The sequence below is a fragment of the Cetorhinus maximus genome, unplaced genomic scaffold (genome assembly GCF_964194155.1).
Source record: "Cetorhinus maximus unplaced genomic scaffold, sCetMax3.hap1.1 HAP1_SCAFFOLD_3898, whole genome shotgun sequence".
Lineage (NCBI taxonomy): Eukaryota > Metazoa > Chordata > Chondrichthyes > Lamniformes > Cetorhinidae > Cetorhinus > Cetorhinus maximus.
The window spans coordinates 1,646-21,688 of record NW_027599804.1 but is presented as its reverse complement, the minus strand read 5'-3'; the positions used below and the strand labels follow the sequence as shown (position 1 = coordinate 21,688).

The following is a 20,043-nucleotide window of genomic DNA, read 5'->3' as shown; positions in this document are numbered from 1 at the left end:
GGCTCACTCACATTAGGGGATGTTTTGCCAGAAGCTGAGTCCAGCTGTTCACAGCTGTGGATCTGCTGACAGATGTTTTCCTCGTCCTCTGTCTCTTTCTCCTCATCTCCCAGATCCTGTTCATCCTCAGTCTCATCCTCACTGAGCTTCTGTGACTGAGCTGAACAGGGAGTCAAACTAACAATTGACATTTATTCAATTCCAATATTCACAAACACGAGCAACATTTTTATTGCTCCAATATTGGCGACTGTGCCTCGCGATGCCTGAGCCCTAAGCTCTGGAATTCCCTCCCTAAACCTCGGCACCTCTCTATCTCACTCTCTCTGTCCTCCTATTAGATGCTTCTTAAAACATTTCACTTTGACCAAGCTTTTGGTTGTGTGTCCCAACGTTTCCTGATGTGACTGGGTATCAAAGTTTGCTTTATAAAACTCCAGGGAAGCACCTCGGGAAGTTTTATTCCATTTAATGGCGCTGTATAAATCCATGCTGTTAAAACCTCCGACTCATGTTTGTTGAGCAGGAGCTGGGTAAGGTTCTGCTGAGACTTTCCAACAGCAGGTTGGGCAGTTCCAAGTAAACCTTGGAGCAACTTTGAATCGATAATTGAACAATAAAAATGTTCGTATTAAATTGAAATTGCCTAGGCCCGGAGGCCTGTTCCTGTTCTGTCTCGGTAGGGTGCTGGTGCACATGAGGAATTAGAGACTTATAGCATTGAATCTGAGACATACACAGGGTGCAGTCCCTTCTGCTTCTACAACCACTGTGAAGCAGGTTCATGAGGCAGTTTCACCAATTTGTGAATAAAACAGCTGCATGATTCAATCAGAAATTATATTCTCACCGCAAACCTCACTCAGTCAATATTATCCAATTTGCTCCTTGTTGTAACAGCATCATGATAGGCTGAGGTCCAGCTCCCCCACCCAGTGCTCAGATGGTGTTCCCAGTGTTCGGGGAGTTGGGGGTCTCAGGCTGTTGAAGAATCCTCTCACTTCCCCCTCCCCGTGTACAGAAACCATCCCCCCACCACCAATCCCCGACCACAATCATTTTTACCTCATTGTTATGTTCTTTGTGGGGCACAGGTTTCAGTACCACAGACACCCCCACCCCTCCCTCACCCATTAGCCGACATGAGTTGTTCAACTGTGGGGGCTGCACAGCCAGTGTGGAGCTGATGCCCCTGCACTGAGAATAATGCTGCTGAGGTCAGGGTGAAACAGAGACTGTGCTGCAGTAACGTCGTAAATCAGTGCAAAATTCACTCGGACAGATCGCAAAACACACACCAAAATCAGGAGACCAATGAGCTGTATCCCAAACACCAGATTGAACCACTGATGATTCAACAGCCTCAGGACCAGCCTCAGGACCAGCACAGAAGTTGTCAGGCTGAATGACTGGCGATCGAGCAGCAGGATCCCACATAACCACCTGCTCAAGGTGAAAACAGAGTTAGAATCCTAACCACACAGTCTCACATAGTAACCCCCCCTGTGAACCTGGCAGGGTGAGCGGAGGGACACCCTTTACAGGGGGCTGGGTTTGGGGGGCAGGGGTGGGGGGAGGAGAATCAACACCCTGGAGGGGGTGGGGGTGGATGAAAGCTCGTGATGATTGGCTTTGTTTGGACATCAAGATCTTTGGAAGAGTTCCGTGTCCAGGCCGGGTTTAGCGGAGGCCTGGGTGCTGAAGACAGGGTGGGAGTGGGGGCATCGGGGGGTGGGGAATGTCACTGCTGTACATGGACAGAAACCTCTGTACCTTTTATCTTCATCCCCCTGTTCCTTTTGGCCACGACTGTCACTGTAGCAACTTCCTCCTCCTGCTCCTCGCTCGATTCCTCCACTGTGAAGATCTCAACCTTTTCCTCAATTTCCTGCAGCTGCTCCTGGATGGCACCATCATTCCCTCCTGGAATTAGACAGGGCAACTGTTAACTCCAATTCCACCACAAGACAAGCCAAACTCCAAGTGTCCCAGTGTTCCCAATCCCACTCTATCCTGAAATCGCACCGATCGATTCACAAGAAGAGATGGTCAGACACAGGGAAAACTGACCATCAGTCGCTGAAGATTTTATCCGACTTCCCTCAAAACTCATACAAACAAACAAATTAGGAGCAGGAGTAGGCCACTTGGCCCCTCGAGCCTGCTCCACCATTCAATAAGATCATGGGTCCTTCCTCCATCAGACTCATCTCAATGTCCTGAGCATTGTCAATGCTGCCTGCTGGGGTTCCCTTTCAGTTGTCCACCTGAGCTGAGCTGCATCTCTGCCCACCCGCTGAGCACACTCCCATGCAGCACCTGATCTCTCCCACCACGGGTCTCCTTTCACCTTCGGACTTAGAAGCACAGTGCGTGTAACATTCTTCTTTAGTTCCCCCGTCCATTCCCCTCCCCCAGTCACCCATGTCCTTTCCCCCATCATTGTCGACATCCCTGAAATCACCTTCCACCTAGCAGCTACAGCCCTTACCTCTTGGGGATGTCCAGGTGAACGTGCACGTTCCCTACCTTCCCAAAAATCCCACCCTCATCCACCTTAACCTCCACGACCTCCTCCTTGCCACCCCCAGGGTCTGTGTCTGCCTCTGAGTCCCCATCAACGACCCCTCGCCGTTCCTCCCACTGCTACCGACACACCGTCACCCTCTCACCTTCCAACTCACTTTGCCCCCTCTCATACTCACCATTCCCTCCTACCGCACCCCCCTTCACTTCACTTCACTCCCCAGGAGGGAGTCATTGACTCCACAGACATGTTCACCTTGCATATTCGTCTGGACATTCCCCACCCCCCCACAACTTACTCCCTCCTCCCCTCAGACACCTTACACCCCGCCCCGGACACCTTTGTCCCCTTACACCTACCTCCCCACTTGCTGCATTGTCCTGTTATACCCTCCTCCCCACGTACTCTGTTCCCCCACTCCCAACCTCACACCCCCCCCCCACGACATCTTTGTCTCCCACCTCCCAACCTCACTGCCCCCCACCCACCCCCAGTACACTTTCCCCTCCCACTCACAGCTGGACATTCCTCTCACTCCCTGTGGCCGATCATCCTTAGCAGCCCACGGCCAAGACCACGATGTCCTGAAGCAGGGCCAAGACCTCCCACCCTCTGTCAGCTGTTTCATGATGAAGCCATGTCCATGAGGATCCAGCCAGCAGGCGATCACCATGTTCCTCCAGGGTCCGGTATCTGTCGGCCTCCAGCATCTTCTGATTAGGGGGATGCAAAGCGGGTTTACGCCAGCCCCGAGTGGGATTTACACTCCGTCATCTCAGGCACCATCTGATTAAACCAATTTCTGGCCCTCCCACCGAAATGTACCCATCCCCCGCCAAGGGGACTGGACAATTCCACCCCAATACTTTACCCAATACTCCAGGTTGGTCTCGCCAATGCCATGTGTAACTGAATTGCCCTTGTAATAAGCAATAGTCTAACACTCTCTTCTCCCCCGTTCTAACTCTCTCTTTCCTTGTCCTTTCTCGTTCTAAACGTGTGTTTCTTCTCTCCGCCTCCGTCTGTACCTCAATTTTTGTTGGGGGCAGTGAGCACTGAGCTTCCTTTTCTTGGAATTAGAGAAAAATTACAGCACAGAAAAAGGCCATTCAGCCCATCATGTCTGCGCTGGCCTAAATAAAAAACTAGCCGCTCATTTTAATCCCATTTCCCAGCCCCTGGTCCATAGCCTTGCAGGTTCCAGCGCTTCAGATGCAGATCCAGGTACCTTTTAAATGAGTTGAGCGTTTCGGCCTCAACCACCAATTCAGACAGTGAATTTCCGATGCCCATCACCCTCTGGGTGAAAAAGCTTTTCCTCATATCTCCTCTAATCCTTCTACCAATCACCTTAAATCTATGCCCCCTGGTAATTGACCCCTCAGCTAGGGGAAACAAGTATTTCCTGTCCACCCTATCTAAGCCCCTCATAATTTTGTACCCCTCAATTAGATCACCCCTCAGCCTCCTCTGTTCTAAGGAAAACAACCCTAACCTATCCAATCTCTCCTCATAGCTGCAATTTTTAAGCCCTGGCAACATTCTTGTAAATCTCCTCTGCTCTCGCTCCAGAGCAATTATGTCCTTCCTGTAATGTGGTGATCAAGACTGTAGGCAAAATTCCAGCTGTGGCCTAACCAGCATTTTATACAGTTCCACCATTACATCCCTGCTTTTGTATTCAATACCTTAAATATGCTTTTATTACCACCTTCTTCACACACTCTTCTTCTTCAAACAGACAGTTGAAGAATACTGAGTCACCTACACAGATCAGGAATTCAATCTCCAATCTCTGCTCATTACCAGGGTAAAGGCTGCCAAGTGACTACACTCACAGAAAGAAAATCAGCCTGGGTGGTGCTCCTCCTCACTGAACACTAAATGCTGCAGAGTTCCTGTGTGGATATGGAATGGACAGGGATCAGCCTGACCCTTCAGAAATGTATCTGTATATAGAATTATTTTACAGTGAGAGTCAGTGTGTGTGGGACCCGTACCCCAGTGAGAGTCAGTGTGTGTGGGACCCGCACCCAGTGAGAGTCAGTGTGTGTGGAACCTGTACCCCAGTGAGAGTCAGTATGTGCGGGACCCGTACCCCAGTGAGAGTCAGTGTGTGTGGAACCCATACCCCAGTGAGAGTCAGTGTGTGTGGGACCCGTACCCCAGTGAGAGTCAGTGTGTGTGAGACCCATGCCCCAGTGAGAGTCAGTATGTGCGGGACCCGTACCCCAGTGAGAGTCAGTGTGTGTGGAACCCATACCCCAGTGAGAGTCAGTGTGTGTGGGACCCGTACCCCAGTGAGAGTCAGTGTGTGTGGAACCCGTACCCCAGTGAGAGTCAGTATGTGCGGGACCCATACCCCAGTGAGAGTCAGTATGTGTGGAACCCATACCCCAGTGAGAGTCAGTGTGTGTGTGTGACCCGTACCCCAGTGAGAGTCAGTGTGTGTGTGACCCGTACCCCAGTGAGAGTCAGTATGTGCGGGACCCGTACCCCAGTGAGAGTCAGTATGTGCGGGACCCGTACCCCAGTGAGAGTCAGTGTGTGTGGGACCCGTACCCCAGTGAGAGTCAGTGTGTGTGTGGGACCCGTACCCCAGTGAGAGTCAGTGTGTGTGTGGGACCCGTACCCCAGTGAGAGTCAGTGTGTGTGGGACCCGTACCCCAGTGAGAGTCAGTGTGTGTGGAACCCGTACCCCAGTGAGAGTCAGTATGTGCGGGACCCATACCCCAGTGAGAGTCAGTATGTGTGGAACCCATACCCCAGTGAGAGTCAGTGTGTGTGTGTGACCCGTACCCCAGTGAGAGTCAGTGTGTGTGTGACCCGTACCCCAGTGAGAGTCAGTATGTGCGGGACCCGTACCCCAGTGAGAGTCAGTATGTGCGGGACCCGTACCCCAGTGAGAGTCAGTGTGTGTGGGACCCGTACCCCAGTGAGAGTCAGTGTGTGTGGGACCCGTACCCCAGTGAGAGTCAGTGTGTGTGTGGGACCCGTACCCCAGTGAGAGTCAGTGTGTGTGTGGGACCCGTACCCCAGTGAGAGTCAGTGTGTGTGTGGGACCCGTACCCCAGTGAGAGTCAGTGTGTGTGTGGGACCCGTACCCCAGTGAGAGTCATTGTGTGTGTGGGACCCGTACCCCAGTGAGAGTCAGTGTGTGTGTGGGACCCGTACCCCAGTGAGAGTCAGTGTGTGTGTGGGACCCGTACCCCAGTGAGAGTCAGTGTGTGTGGGACCCGTACCCCAGTGAGAGTCAGTGTATGCGAGACCCGTACCCCAGTGAGAGTCAGTGTATGCGAGACCCGTACCCCAGTGAGAGTCAGTGTGTGTGGGACCCGTACTCCAGTGAGAGTCAGTGTGTGTGGGACCCGTACCCCAATGAGAGTCAGTGTGTGTGAGACCCGTACCCCAGGGAGAGTCAGTGTGTGTGGGACCCGTACCCCAGTGAGAGTCAGTGTGTGTGGGACCCGTACTCCAGTGAGAGTCAGTGTGTGTGTGGGACCCGTACCCCAGAGAGAGTCAGTGTGTGTGTGGGACCCGTACCCCAGTGAGAGTCAGTGTGTGTGGGACCCGTACTCCAGTGAGAGTCAGTGTGTGTGTGTGTGTGTGTGTGTGTGTGTGTGGCCTGTACCCCAGTGAGAGGCAGTGTGTGTGGGACCCGTACTCCAGTGAGAGTCAGTGTGTGTGTGTGTGTGTGTGTGTGTGTGTGGCCTGTACCCCAGTGAGAGTCAGTGTGTGTGTGGGACCCGTACCCCAGAGAGAGTCAGTGTGTGTGTGGGACCCGTACCCCAGTGAGAGTCAGTGTGTGCGAGACCCGTACCCCAGTGAGAGTCAGTGTGTGCGAGACCCGTACCCCAGTGAGAGTCAGTATGTGTGGAACCCATACCCCAGTGAGAGTCAGTGTGTGTGTGTGACCCGTACCCCAGTGAGAGTCAGTGTGTGTGTGACCCGTACCCCAGTGAGAGTCAGTATGTGCGGGACCCGTACCCCAGTGAGAGTCAGTATGTGCGGGACCCGTACCCCAGTGAGAGTCAGTGTGTGTGGGACCCGTACCCCAGTGAGAGTCAGTGTGTGTGTGGGACCCGTACCCCAGTGAGAGTCAGTGTGTGTGTGGGACCCGTACCCCAGTGAGAGTCAGTGTGTGTGGGACCCGTACCCCAGTGAGAGTCAGTGTGTGTGTGACCCGTACCCCAGTGAGAGTCAGTATGTGCGGGACCCGTACCCCAGTGAGAGTCAGTATGTGCGGGACCCGTACCCCAGTGAGAGTCAGTGTGTGTGGGACCCGTACCCCAGTGAGAGTCAGTGTGTGTGTGACCCGTACCCCAGTGAGAGTCAGTATGTGCGGGACCCGTACCCCAGTGAGAGTCAGTATGTGCGGGACCCGTACCCCAGTGAGAGTCAGTGTGTGTGGGACCCGTACCCCAGTGAGAGTCAGTGTGTGTGGGACCCGTACCCCAGTGAGAGTCAGTGTGTGTGTGGGACCCGTACCCCAGTGAGAGTCAGTGTGTGTGTGGGACCCGTACCCCAGTGAGAGTCAGTGTGTGTGTGGGACCCGTACCCCAGTGAGAGTCAGTGTGTGTGTGGGACCCGTACCCCAGTGAGAGTCATTGTGTGTGTGGGACCCGTACCCCAGTGAGAGTCAGTGTGTGTGTGGGACCCGTACCCCAGTGAGAGTCAGTGTGTGTGTGGGACCCGTACCCCAGTGAGAGTCAGTGTGTGTGGGACCCGTACCCCAGTGAGAGTCAGTGTATGCGAGACCCGTACCCCAGTGAGAGTCAGTGTATGCGAGACCCGTACCCCAGTGAGAGTCAGTGTGTGTGGGACCCGTACTCCAGTGAGAGTCAGTGTGTGTGGGACCCGTACCCCAATGAGAGTCAGTGTGTGTGAGACCCGTACCCCAGGGAGAGTCAGTGTGTGTGGGACCCGTACCCCAGTGAGAGTCAGTGTGTGTGGGACCCGTACTCCAGTGAGAGTCAGTGTGTGTGTGGGACCCGTACCCCAGAGAGAGTCAGTGTGTGTGTGGGACCCGTACCCCAGTGAGAGTCAGTGTGTGTGGGACCCGTACTCCAGTGAGAGTCAGTGTGTGTGTGTGTGTGTGTGTGTGTGTGTGTGGCCTGTACCCCAGTGAGAGGCAGTGTGTGTGGGACCCGTACTCCAGTGAGAGTCAGTGTGTGTGTGTGTGTGTGTGTGTGTGTGGCCTGTACCCCAGTGAGAGTCAGTGTGTGTGTGGGACCCGTACCCCAGAGAGAGTCAGTGTGTGTGTGGGACCCGTACCCCAGTGAGAGTCAGTGTGTGCGAGACCCGTACCCCAGTGAGAGTCAGTGTGTGCGAGACCCGTACCCCAGTGAGAGTCAGTGTATGCGAGACCCGTACCCCAGTGAGAGTCAGTGTGTGTGGGACCCGTACCCCAATGAGAGTCAGTGTGTGTGTGGGACCCGTACCCCAATGAGAGTCAGTGTGTGTGTGTGTGGCCTGTACCCCAGTGAGAGTCAGTAGCTTCAGAGATGCAGTATGGGGAAAGTGCTGATGTTTGTCTGGGATAACAGGAAGTGCGACAAATGTGGTGACTGTTGGGTACAGACCTGCCCTCTTCGCTTTCTTTTTCTTCAGTGTTTGAGCAGCACCGGGCGATGAGGAGTCTGTGCCTGATTTTGGGTCAGGAATCAGAGTTTCAGACACTGAGAATGCTGATCCACAGGAGCCGGGTGAAATACATGGAGAAAAAAATTAAATAAAGAAAGATTGGATTTAGTTTTGGCTAAAGGACTAATGTAGAATAGGGGGCAGTGGGAAATAGGACAATGAGACACACAAGCCAAACATTGCAAATCTGAAACAAAAACAGAAAATGCTGGAGATACTCAACAGGTCTGGCAGCATCCACAGTGGGAGAAACAGAGTTAATCTTTCAGGTCAATGTTCCTTTCATCAGAGCTGAGAAACGTTAGAGATGTAACAGGTTTAAAGCAAGTATACAGGCAGAGAATGGTGATGAGAGGAGGATAAAACAAAGAGAGGGTGTGGTGTTCTACACCTGATATCCAGGTGGTGAAGGATGGAACTGGAGCCAATCTTTACACACTTTTATAAGCATTTATTTCCAGAGATACACATTAATATGTACCTGCTAACCCACCAACCACAGCTCAGTCAGTTCTCATTCATAGGGGCACAAGTGAATGCTCAGTTTATGTCCACCACGCATATAATTAAATACAACGAATATTAAATTAATGTGGTGGGGAGCAAGCCAGAGGGGAGTAAACGACAAAAGGAATGATGATGCAAGACAAAAGGGGTTGATAATGGGACAAGAAACAATAAATGTTTCTAGGAGAGATGCAAATGCAAAAAAAAACGGAATCATTATGAATAATTGCCATCCAAAAAAACAAACATAGAAAAGGGAGTAGGGGTGATGATGAGTCCGGAGGCAGTAAAATGCCTATTCGAAAAATCAGTGCTCGAGCCAATGTTAAGTTTCATCAGAACAGGAGAAGGTCAAGGACAGGGAGGTCAGAGTGGGAGCGGAATGAGAGGCTATCAGGAGCACAGGGCCATGCTTGTGGACAGAGTGGAGGTGCTGCACAAAGTGGTCACCCAGTCCATGTTTGGACTCCCCAGTGTAGGAGGGACTGCATTGTGTGCAGTGAACACTGTACAGTAAACTGAAAAAATACAAGTAATCCCACTGCTTCACTGGGAAGGGTTGTTTGGAGCCTTGGATGGTGAAGTGAGGAGGTGAAAAGGCAAGTGTTACATCTGTTGCACTTGTCTGGAAGAGTGCTGGTAGGACAGGGAGGGTTTGTTGGGTGTGACTTAGGAGTGGGTCAGGGTATTGAGAAGGGTACAGTGCCTTTGGGCTGCTGAAAGGGCGGGGGGGAGGTTGGGAGGGTGATTTTGGTGGTGGCATCATGCTGGAGTTGATGGAAATGGCAGAGGATGATCCAATGAATATGGAGGCTGATGGTGTGGTAGGAGAACCCTATCGTGGGCCTGGGAGGGAGGGGAAGGGGTGGGAGAGATGGAACTGACTTGGTCAGGGGTGCCAGAATCCTCAGGTGAGGAAAAAGGAAGAGTTTGATGGCAAATTGGGAATGGGAGTATGGGTTGGGTAAAGGGTGGGAGGGGGTGGAGGGTAAACAAGTTGCAGTTTAGGAGGTGGGATGCCTAATCCTGAAAGGCAGAAAAGCAGTTTGTGATGTTCACAGTAAAACAAGTTCAGCAAGTTCAACCTAACACATCGAATGACAAATAAAAGCAGCAAGATACAGAAGGACTTTGTCCCAGATCTATCACTTATTCATGTCGTTGCTTTTTGCCTCAGTCACAATATTTTCATTGAAAAATTCAGAGTCTTTATGCCAGGTGCAGAGTAACAGCTTCATTCTCTAGATAACCAGGTATCTTTCTCTCCAGAGTAGGTTTCATATCTTGAAGTGAACATTGCTAATGGCTCAGCAATCAGACAACATCAATCTAGCCCTGTCTGTACAGGTGAAGGTCTGACATGGGCCTGCTCCCTCTGCTCTCCAAACTCTCCCAGTCGGTAACTACGTTGACTCTGAGCTGCTGCAGTGACTGAGCTGAGTGTTACTGACACTGAGCACTGGTCAGTAAATCCTTGCACAGACCGCTGCACACAGAGTGACACCTTTCATCACCACCTCACAAGCTAGGAAAGGTTGAGCAGGTTGGGCCTGTACAGGTTGGAGTTTAGAATAATGAGAGATTATCTTATTGAAACATTTAAGATTCTGAGGGGTCTTGACAGGGTGGATGCTGAGAGGATGTTTCTCCTTGTAGGGAATCGACACTTTTTTCTCTCAGAGGGTCATTAGTGTTTCAAATTCTCTCCCCAGCCACTGGAGGAGGTTGGATTATGGAAGATATTCAGGGCTGAGTTAGACAGGTTTCTGATCTCGGGGGGAGTTAAGGCCACAATCAGATCAGCCATGATCTTACTGTATGGTGGAGCAGGCTTGATGGGCCGAAAGGCCTCCTCCTGCTCCTATTTATGTTCTTCATGTAGAATTGATTCAGTCATTGGTGAGAATGTTGCAAATTTCCCTTTAGCTCTATCAGTGATCAGGAATTTCCTCACCTTCTTTCCGTCTATGCCTTTTCTCTCGATTTGTTCCTGTTTGTGGCTTCACTTTGAAAGGAGTTTGGAGTTTGGCAGTCAAATCCGGCTCCATCACTTTCCAATCAGCATTCAGGTCTTCTGCACAAAGTGGAAAACAGCATCATCAGAAACAGAGAGAGAGGCAGGGAGGGAGAGAACGAGGGAGAGAACGAGAGAGAGGCAGGGAGGGAGGGAGGGGGAGAGGGGGGGAGGGAGGGAGGGGGAGAGGGGGAGAGGGGGGGAGGGGGGAGGGAGAGAGGGGCGGAGGGAGGGGGAGAGGGGAGAGGGGGAGAGGAGCGGAGGGAGGGAGGGGGAGAGAGGCGGAGGGAGGGAGGGGGAGAGGGGTGGGTGGAGGGAGGGGGGAGGGAGGGTGGAGGGGCAGAGGGAGGGAGGGGGAGGGGCAGAGGGAGGGAGGGGGAGGGAGGCAGAGGGAGGGAGGGGGAGGGAGGCAGAGGGAGGGGGGGAGAGAGGCAGAGGGAGGGGGGCAGAGAGGCAGAGGGAGGGGGGGAGAGAGGCAGAGGGAGGGAGGGGGAGAGGCAGAGGGAGGGGGGAGAGAGGCAGAGGGAGGGGGGGAGAGAGGCAGAGGGAGGGGGGGGGAGAGGGGTGGAGGGAGGGGGGAGGGAGGGGGAGGGGCAGAGGGAGGGAGGGGGAGGGGCAGGGGGAGGGGGGAGAGAGGCAGAGGGAGGGGGGGAGAGAGGCAGAGGGAGGGAGGGGGAGAGGGGTGGAGGGAGGGGGGAGGGAGGGGGAGGGGCAGAGGGAGGGGGGAGAGAGGGGCAGAGGGAGGGGGGGAGAGAGGCAGAGGGAGGGGGGGAGAGAGGCAGAGGGAGGGGGGGAGAGAGGCAGAGGGAGGGGGGGAGAGAGGCAGAGGGAGGGGGGGAGAGAGGCAGAGGGAGGGGGGGAGAGAGGCAGAGGGAGGGGGGAGAGAGGCAGAGGGAGGGGGGAGAGAGGCAGAGGGAGGGGGGAGAGAGGCAGAGGGAGGGGGGAGAGAGGCAGAGGGAGGGGGGGAGAGAGGCAGAGGGAGGGAGGGGGAGAGAGGCAGAGGGAGGGGGGGAGAGAGGCAGAGGGAGGGGGGCAGAGAGGCAGAGGGAGGGGGGAGAGAGGCAGAGGGAGGGGGGCAGAGAGGCAGAGGGAGGGGGGCAGAGAGGCAGAGGGAGGGGGGAGAGAGGCAGAGGGAGGGACAGGAAAAGAGTGACAGAGATAAAGAGGGTGATTGGTCACTCTCGGACTGGGTCACACCAGGAGTTGCTCACTCAGGATCTCTCTCTCCCCTCCCAGTGTTTATTCCTCTGTACAGTTTCACAGAGAGATGTCAACCAGTGACATGTCGGAGCTGCTGTATTTGAATCCAAGGCCAATGTAAGGAAAGGGTTAATCAAACTGCCCCGAGGTCTCTTTAATTTATTACATTTAACTTTTGGATTTTGAAGATTTGAACAATGAACAGGGGATTGTAAGGGGGGGTTTTGAATTTCCTCCTGAAACACATGAGGCTTTCTCACAATCGTCTGTGATATATTAAATCAACAATAAATTATTATTTAATGTATAAAAATGCACAACCATCTAACTGGACAGTGTGAACTGGATAAATTTGAGGAGTAATTTATCGTCCCTCCCTGTGAGAAACCAGGATCAAGCTGCCCCCTGCCTGGCTGACCTTTGCTTGGACTCTGTCCTCTCTCTGTCCTCGCCGCCGACTCTCTCAGTTCGAAAGGGGAGTTTGGATTTCCTGCTCCATTCTCCTCGAGTTCCTCCACAGCCACTTCCAGCACATCTGTAAACAACAGCGTCAGATCAGCAAAGAGCGACAGAAAACACACCGAGTCAATTTGGGCTGGGAACTGGGTGAGTTTGGGGGGGGGGGCGGGGAGGGGTGGAAATGGGGAGAGGGTCACAACCACTTCCATTTCTTAAAGTGCTGCTGCTGTTGCTAAGACTGAACAATGTCCCCCCCCAACACCAGGAGATATCCCACTCCGCGCTCAGAGTCCCGGCTACTCCAGCCTGATCCTGTCTGTTTGGTTTGATTCCTATTGATATTCAGCAGCTCTCCGATAGGGGTTAATAACAACTTGTTCTGGACATCGGCTTTGGAACTAAAATCCAAAGTGACCACACTGGGCACCGTCACTCAATCACCCAACCTCACTGGGCACCGTCACTCAATGACCCAACCTCGCTGGGCACCGTCACTCAATGACTCAACCTCGCTGGGCACCGTCACTCAATGACCCAACCTCGCTGGGCACCGTCACTCAATGACCCAACCTCGCTGGGCACCGTCACTCAATGACCCAACCTCGCTGGGCACCGTCACTCAATGACCCAACCTCGCTGGGCACCGTCACTCAATGACCCAACCTCGCTGGGCACCGTCACTCAATGACCCAACCTCGCTGGACACCGTCCCAGTGAGACTCGGACCCTACAGACACAACACTAATTTCTTAATCAAGCCCCGTATCTCCTGGAAATGACCCTTACCCTGTCTAAATCCCACCTAATGTGACACTTGTTGAGTCATAGAGTCATAGAGGTCTACAGCACAGAAAAAGGCCCTTCGGCCCGTCGAGTCTGTGCCAGTCAAACAAGTACCTAACTATTCTAATCCCATTTTCCAGCATTAGGCCCATAGCCTTGTATGCTATGGAATCGCAAATGCACATCCAAATACTTCTTAAATGTTATGAGGGTTTCTGCCTCTACCACCCTTTCAGGCAGAGTGTTCCAGATTCCCACCACCCTCTGGGTGAAAAAATTCTTCCTCACACCCCCTCTAAACCTCCTGCCCCTTACCTTAAATCTATGCCCCCTGGTTATTGATCCCTCCACCAAGGGGAAAAGTTCCTCAGTACAAGACTGTCACCCTCCACATCTAGCTCCCAAACAGCAATCACTGCCATACTCTGACTCTCCGTGACCCAATCCCACGTTACCTTTTCCCAGATTCCACACTTGTTCCTTGTTGATAGCCACATTGCGAATATCTAGGTCAACAAACGAGCCATCCCCATTGTCCAGTGACTCTAACTGGAGCTGGGTGCTGGGAATCTCTTCCACTGGAATCTTGCAGGAAAAGTCTTTGTGATGAGGGAATGAAATGGAGAACAGTCAGCGAGAGGCAGCAGCAGCTCTGAGCATCCCACCCCCCCTCCCTCCCTCCCTCCCTCCTCTCACCCCTCCCCTCCAACCTCCCATCTTCCCACCCCCTCCCCCCAACCTCCCCTCATCCCACCCCCTCCCCCCAACCTTCCCTCCTCCCACCCCCTCCCCCCAACCTCCCCTCCTCCCACCCCCTCCCCCCAACCTCCCCTCCGCCCACCTCCTCCCTCCCTCCCTCCTCTCACCCCTCCCCTCCAACCTCCCATCTTCCCACCTCACCCTTCCTCCTACCCCCTCCCCCCAACCTCCCCTCCTCCCACCCCCTCCCCCCAACCTCCCCTCCTCCCACCCCCTCCCCCCAACCTCCCCTCCTCCCACCCCCTCCCCCCAACCTCCCCTCCTCCCACCCCCCCTGAGGGGGTATATCAGGGTGCATCCTGGGATTACCCAGGCTTGGCCAAGGTGCAGTTATAGGTTTTATGTGTTTGCAGTTTAGGAAAAAAAAATGGAATAGGTTTGACCTTTCACCCAGGCCTGGAAGCTGATGATGGGCCTATGGGTCAGTCCATGATAAAGCTAAAGAAATGTGCCCTTTGGCTCATGTTAAGAGTTAGAGATAGTTTAATTAAGTTGTATTTGTGGGTGTTAGGAACAAGATATAGCTTTAAGTTTAATGTACATTTTTTATTTGTGGGTTAAAAAGGTGAAACCTGGGTCTAGTTTTATTTGAGAGGAGCTGTTTGTTTACCTGCGTTTTAATGAGGTTTTATGACCCTTGAAGTGGGGAGCTGTGTTTTGGTGCGGGGGCAGGTTAGTGGTTTAGGAAAGTTAAAACAAAGTAGAAAAAAAACTCGGCTGCTGCCTAGGAACAGAGGTCCCCCACACACAGGGAGAAACAGAAAGCAGCTTTAGATCAGCTGGAAGAAGGAGCCAGGAGGAGCTGGACACAAAAGAGGGAACTGCAGGAAACAGGTTTCTCAAAAGAACAGGAGAAAGTCCCAGAACCCAGGGAGTGGGACAAAAAAGAAAGTCCGAGGAAGACACCCAAGTCAAAGAACAAGAACAGGAATCTAAACAAGGTCCTGTTCAGTGAGGTTAAGGCTCTGAATTAAAAAGAGAAAGATGCAGGGAGGAGAATTAAGACAAAGTGGGCTTGCAAGAAACCAGAAGATCTGAGCAGACAGCCAAGGGTAGGTGGCTCCTTGCTATGGGTATGTGAAGTCTGTTCCTCTGTGCGTGTTGCTGTGTGTGTGTGTGTTGCTGTGTGTGTGTGTGTGTGTGTGTGTGTTGCTGTGTGTGTGTGTGTGTGTGTGTTGCTGTGTGTGTGTGTGTGTGTTGCTGTGTGTGTGTCTGTGTGTGTGTGTGTTGCTGTGTGTGTGTGTGTTGCTGTGTGTGTGTGTGTTGCTGTGTGTGTGTGTGTGTGAGTTGCTGTGTGTGTGTTGCTGTGTGTGTGTGTGTGTGTGTTGCTGTGTGTGTGTGTGTGTGTGTTGCTGTGTGTGTGTGTGTGTGTGTTGCTGTGTGTGTGTGTGTGTGTGTGTGTGTGTTGCTGTGTGTGTGTGTGTGTGTTGCTGTGTGTGTGTGTGTTGCTGTGTGTTGCTGTGTGTGTGTGTGTGTTGCTGTGTGTGTTGCTGTGTGTGTGTGTGTGTTGCTGTGTGTGTGTGTTTTGGACACTATACCTGAAAGCACATTAATGCTGTGGGTGTTGAATGGTGATATCTGCTCATCAGCTTTTCTTAGCTGCCTGGGCTTCACCTTGGCATCTGGGTTTGCCTGAACCATCAGGACATCCTGTCGCTTCCGTCTCTGCTTCTGTTTCAAAAGATGCCACTGGGAAAAGGGAACAATCAAACAATTATTCTGTGTTTCCACTCAACTCTCATCTACTCTTCCATCAAACAGTCCCAGGACAGGTATAGCACGGGGTTAGATACAGAGTAAAGCTCCCTCTACACTGTCCCCATCAAACACTCCCAGGACAGGTACAGCACGGGGTTAGATACAGAGTAAAGCTCCCTCTACACTGTCCCCATCAAACACTCCCAATACAGGTACAGCACGGGGTTAGATACAGAGTAAAGCTCCCTCTACACTGTCCCCATCAAACACTCCCAGGACAGGTACAGCATGGGGTTAGATACAGAGTAAAGCTCCCTCTACACTGTCCCCATCAAACATTCCCAGGACAGGTACAGCACGGGGTTAGATACAGAGTAAAGCTCCCTCTACACTGTCCCCATCAAACACTCCCAGGACAGGTACAGCACGGGGTTAGATACAGAGTAAAGCTCCCTCTACACTGTCCCCATCAAACACTCCCAGGACAGGTACAGCACGGGGTTAGATACAGAGTAAAGCCTGTTCTACACTGTTCCACATTGACCTCAATCTCCAAACACCCATTCAGCTTCTCCCTGGCTCTTACCTGATTGTCAAGCTTCTGCTGTCGCAGGTTCTGATCATCTTCATCCATAACACTGTGAGTTGGGGGAGAAACGTGGGATATCAGTACACACATGACAATCAGTAGCTCAGAGCTCCACCCAGCACAGAATTGAGCTCGGGAGACTGGAGAGGAACAGTCCCCTCCCCACCCCACCATTGGCAACTCAGGCTGGTGACACAAACTCCATCTAAAAAGACGGAAAAGGAACACCTAAAAGTTAAGATGGGAGAAAGGAAATGAAACTTTACCTCCCTGGGAGTGTTGTGGAATAAACTGAAGAATTCTCAGCCCTGGGATCCAGTGCATAGTTGGAGCCAGAAGAGAGAGAGAGAGAGAGAGAGAAAGAACATAGTTGTTATCACTAATATACACAACTCACACAAACTCTTGTCTAGTTAGTACCATGACACTACTTCCTGTACCTGAGGCAGTGGATACCACCCCCCCCCACCCGCCCAATGGCCTTATAGATGCAAATCAAGGGCACAAAAACAATAAATGGAATTTATATATCGCCTTCAACATAGCAAAATATCCCAAGGCACTTCACATAAAGCAGACAAAAATCTGACACTGAGCTAGATGAGGAGATTTAAGGACAGGTGACTTATGGCTTGGTTAAAGGTTTTAAGGAGCATATTAAAGGAGGAGACAAAGGGGCAGAGAGGTTTCAGTTTCACTGATGGCTGAAGTAATGATGGTCAACAGGGGAGGAGCGATTAAAATTGAGGATGCTCAAGAGTCAGAATTGGAGGAGTGCAGAGATCTTGGAGGGTTGGAGGTGTTTACAGAGAGTCGGAGGGGGTGGGGTGGTGGTGAAATCATGGGGGAGTTTAAAACAAAGATGAGTATTTTAAAATGAAGGCATTGCAATATCAGTGAGATATAGATCAGATATAGATCAGTGAGCACAGGTGTGACAGTGGAATTAGGGATGAGTTGAAGTTTATAGAGGGTAAAAGTTGGGACATTGGCCATCTTTGTATTCAGTGTAACAGCAATGCCCAAATTTCAATGAACGCCCTCCATCAGATCAATACCCTTGGGTCACACCAGCCTGGCCTGGTGAGAGGAAGCTGAGGTTTATGTTCTCCCTGAGAAGCTGATAGATTGGAGCTGGCAGTTTAAAGCAGATTAGACATTGCGCTGGCTGTCAGGAGATTTTAAACCCAAGGAGAAGCTGTTAGGAACTCGCAAATGCAGCGGCCTCCATGACTGAAATGTCATTGCTCCTTGTTGTGCTTCACTATCAAATATATCCTGCTGGCCCCTTCCAAAGGTCAGCTCTGAGCCCTTGTGTGAAGGTGTGAAGCTGCTCCCACTGTCTCCTTCCCTCAGGGCTGTCAGGCAGGGATTGGGAATCTGGGTCATCAGAAATTACTGGCAGAGATGGCAAATATGTGCCCTTTAATGGAGGCACCTTTAATAGGGAGTCACTGCCAGTCGAGTAACATCCACAATTGAGAATTTTATGTTTTAAGTTTAAACTCAAAACAAGAATTAAGAAAATTGATCATTCCCGGCAGATTTAGACTGAGCACCGAAACAGACAGGGAGGGGAATCTACTACCTTGTTCCAACTCAAACTCCACCTCCCCCCAGTTAATGGCATCGCGACACATCTCACATCACCTCTCCCCCTCCCCTCCCCCTCCCCTCACCCTCCTCTCTCCTCATCCCTCCCCATCCCCTCACCCTCCCCATCCCCTCACCCTCCCCATCCCCTCACCCTCCCCCATCCCCTCACCCTCCCCATCCCCTCACCCTCCCCATCCCCTCACCCTCCTCTCCCCTCACCCTCCTCTCCCCTCACCCTCCTCTCCCCTCACCTTCAACCCCTTGCCTCCTGCCTCCCTCACCCTCCTCCTGCCTCCCTTTATCACCCTCCTCTTTCTCACACATCTCCCCCTCACCATCCTCCTCCCCTACCCCTCACCCTCCCACCTCTCCCTCACCCCTCCTCCTTCGGCCACCCCTCAATTCCCCTTCCACCTCTCACCCTCCCCTCAACTCCCCTTCGCCTCCCCATCCACCTCTCATCCTCCCCTCTACTCCCCTTCAATCACCATCCTCCCCCTCATCCCCTCACTCCACCTCCCTCCCCTACTTCACGCTCCCCCTCCCACACCTCCTCTCCTCCCTCACGCTCCCTCGCACTCCCCCGCCTCATACCCCCCTCCACTTCCTCATACTTCCCCTCCCTTCCCTACTCCCATTCCCTCAGCCTCTCCCAAAGCCCCCACCCTCCTCTCCCTCACACTCGTCCCCCCTCACATTCACACACCCGCCCCTACCTCACACCACCCCACCCTCCCCTCCCTCACACTCATCCCCTCCCTCACACCTTCCCTCTGGCCCTTCACCCACACTCCTGCCTCCCCTCACTCACACTCCCTAACCCTGCCGCTCCCACCCCTACCTCGCCCTTCCTCATGCCCCCCTCCCTCACACTGTCCCCTCATTATCCTCCCCTCCCCATGCTCCAGCACCCTCCCTAATGCTCCCCAACCCATCCCCTCCCTCAAATTCCCCCACCCCATCATCATCCCCCTCCCTAACCCTCCCCTCCACTCCCTCATGTTCCTCCACCCTCCCCCTCACTCTCCCCCCTCACTATCCTCCCCTCCCGCCCCTGTCCTCTCCAGATTTTTTATGACAATTAACAGCGTTTCTTAATCTAAGTTTAGCTTTTCACTTCTGCCTCATTCCCCACATCCTTTCCCGCAAACTCTGTCATCTTCAATTAGCCCTTTAAAATAAACATACGAACGAGGAGCAGGAGAAGGCCATTCAGCCCTTCGAACCTGCTCCACCATTTAATACGGTCATGGCTGATCTGATAGTAACCTGAGATCTACATCCCACCTCCCCCTGATAACCCATCACCCCCTTGCTTACCAAGAACCTATCCACCTCTGCCTTAAAAATATTCGAAGACTCTGCTCCCAAAGGTTCACGACCCTCTGAGTGAAAAAAATTCACCTCATCTCAGTTTTAAATGGGCGACCCCTTATTTTTAAACAATGACCCCTAGTTCTAGATTCTCCCACAAGAGGAAACATCCTCTCCACATCCACCCTGTCAAGACCCCTCAGGATCTTATACCTTTCAATCAAACAGAGCGAGGGTGAATGGAGCTTCCCCGCAGAAACATGCAAGGCACATTCCAGACCCCAGGCCCACAGAATCGCTCAGCCCATACTCACAGCTCAGTGCTGCACTGCATTCAAGAGGCATCCAGCTCAAGCTGTATCTGGATAGGAGAATGGATGCTTGGAGTGGATGGAGAGTCGTGTGCTCAGTGACAGCAAGAGGCAGTTTGAGGGAATGAGCTGGTGAGAAAACTAATCTCCCAAGTGCTGATAGTTAAACACAGGCTAATCGGATTAACCAGGGTTTAACACAGACAAACAGCTGGGGCTCCACTGACTGGTTAGGAACCGCTGCAAACAAACAGAACAACATGATCACTCCCATCCCATCGCCCAGTGCCCTGCACTGAGTCTGTCTGACCCCCCACCCACACCCACACCCACACCCACACGCACCCACCCACACACACCCACACACACCCACACCCACACACCCACACACCCCTGCCCCTCCGAGCACCCCCACATCCCCATCCCCACTGACCCCCCCATCCCCATTCCCGTCCCCACTGACCCCGACCCCCCACATCCCCACTGATCCCAATCCCCATCCCCACTGACCCCCACATCCCCATCCCCATCCCCACTGACCCCCACATCCCCATTCCCGTCCCCACTGACCCCCACATCCCCATTCCCGTCCCCACTGACCCCCACATCCCCATTCCCGTCCCCACTGACCACCCCATCCCCA

General features: G+C 52.8%; 2 protein-coding genes across 2 annotated transcripts; both read right to left on the bottom strand.

Moving 5' to 3' along the window:
* Positions 1-11: 11 nt before the first annotated feature.
* Positions 12-10,762, bottom strand: LOC144678259 (uncharacterized; the record flags this gene model as incomplete). The annotated part of the gene is made up of 4 exons (XM_078538108.1): positions 10,632-10,762; positions 8,110-8,214; positions 1,774-1,923; positions 12-160 (listed from the first exon to the last, which is right to left on the bottom strand). Coding segments are annotated over exons 1-4 (498 nt in total), but the record flags the coding sequence as incomplete, so codon positions are not given.
* Positions 10,763-11,930: 1,168 nt separating this feature from the next.
* Positions 11,931-19,636, bottom strand: LOC144678258 (uncharacterized). Its single transcript, XM_078538107.1, has 7 exons — positions 19,404-19,636; positions 16,446-16,487; positions 16,177-16,228; positions 15,431-15,581; positions 13,589-13,732; positions 12,310-12,426; positions 11,931-11,938 (listed from the first exon to the last, which is right to left on the bottom strand). The coding sequence occupies exons 1-7, from the start codon at positions 19,421-19,423 to the stop codon at positions 11,931-11,933; spliced, it is 534 nt and encodes a 177-aa protein (XP_078394233.1). The 5' UTR covers positions 19,424-19,636.
* Positions 19,637-20,043: the final 407 nt, after the last annotated feature.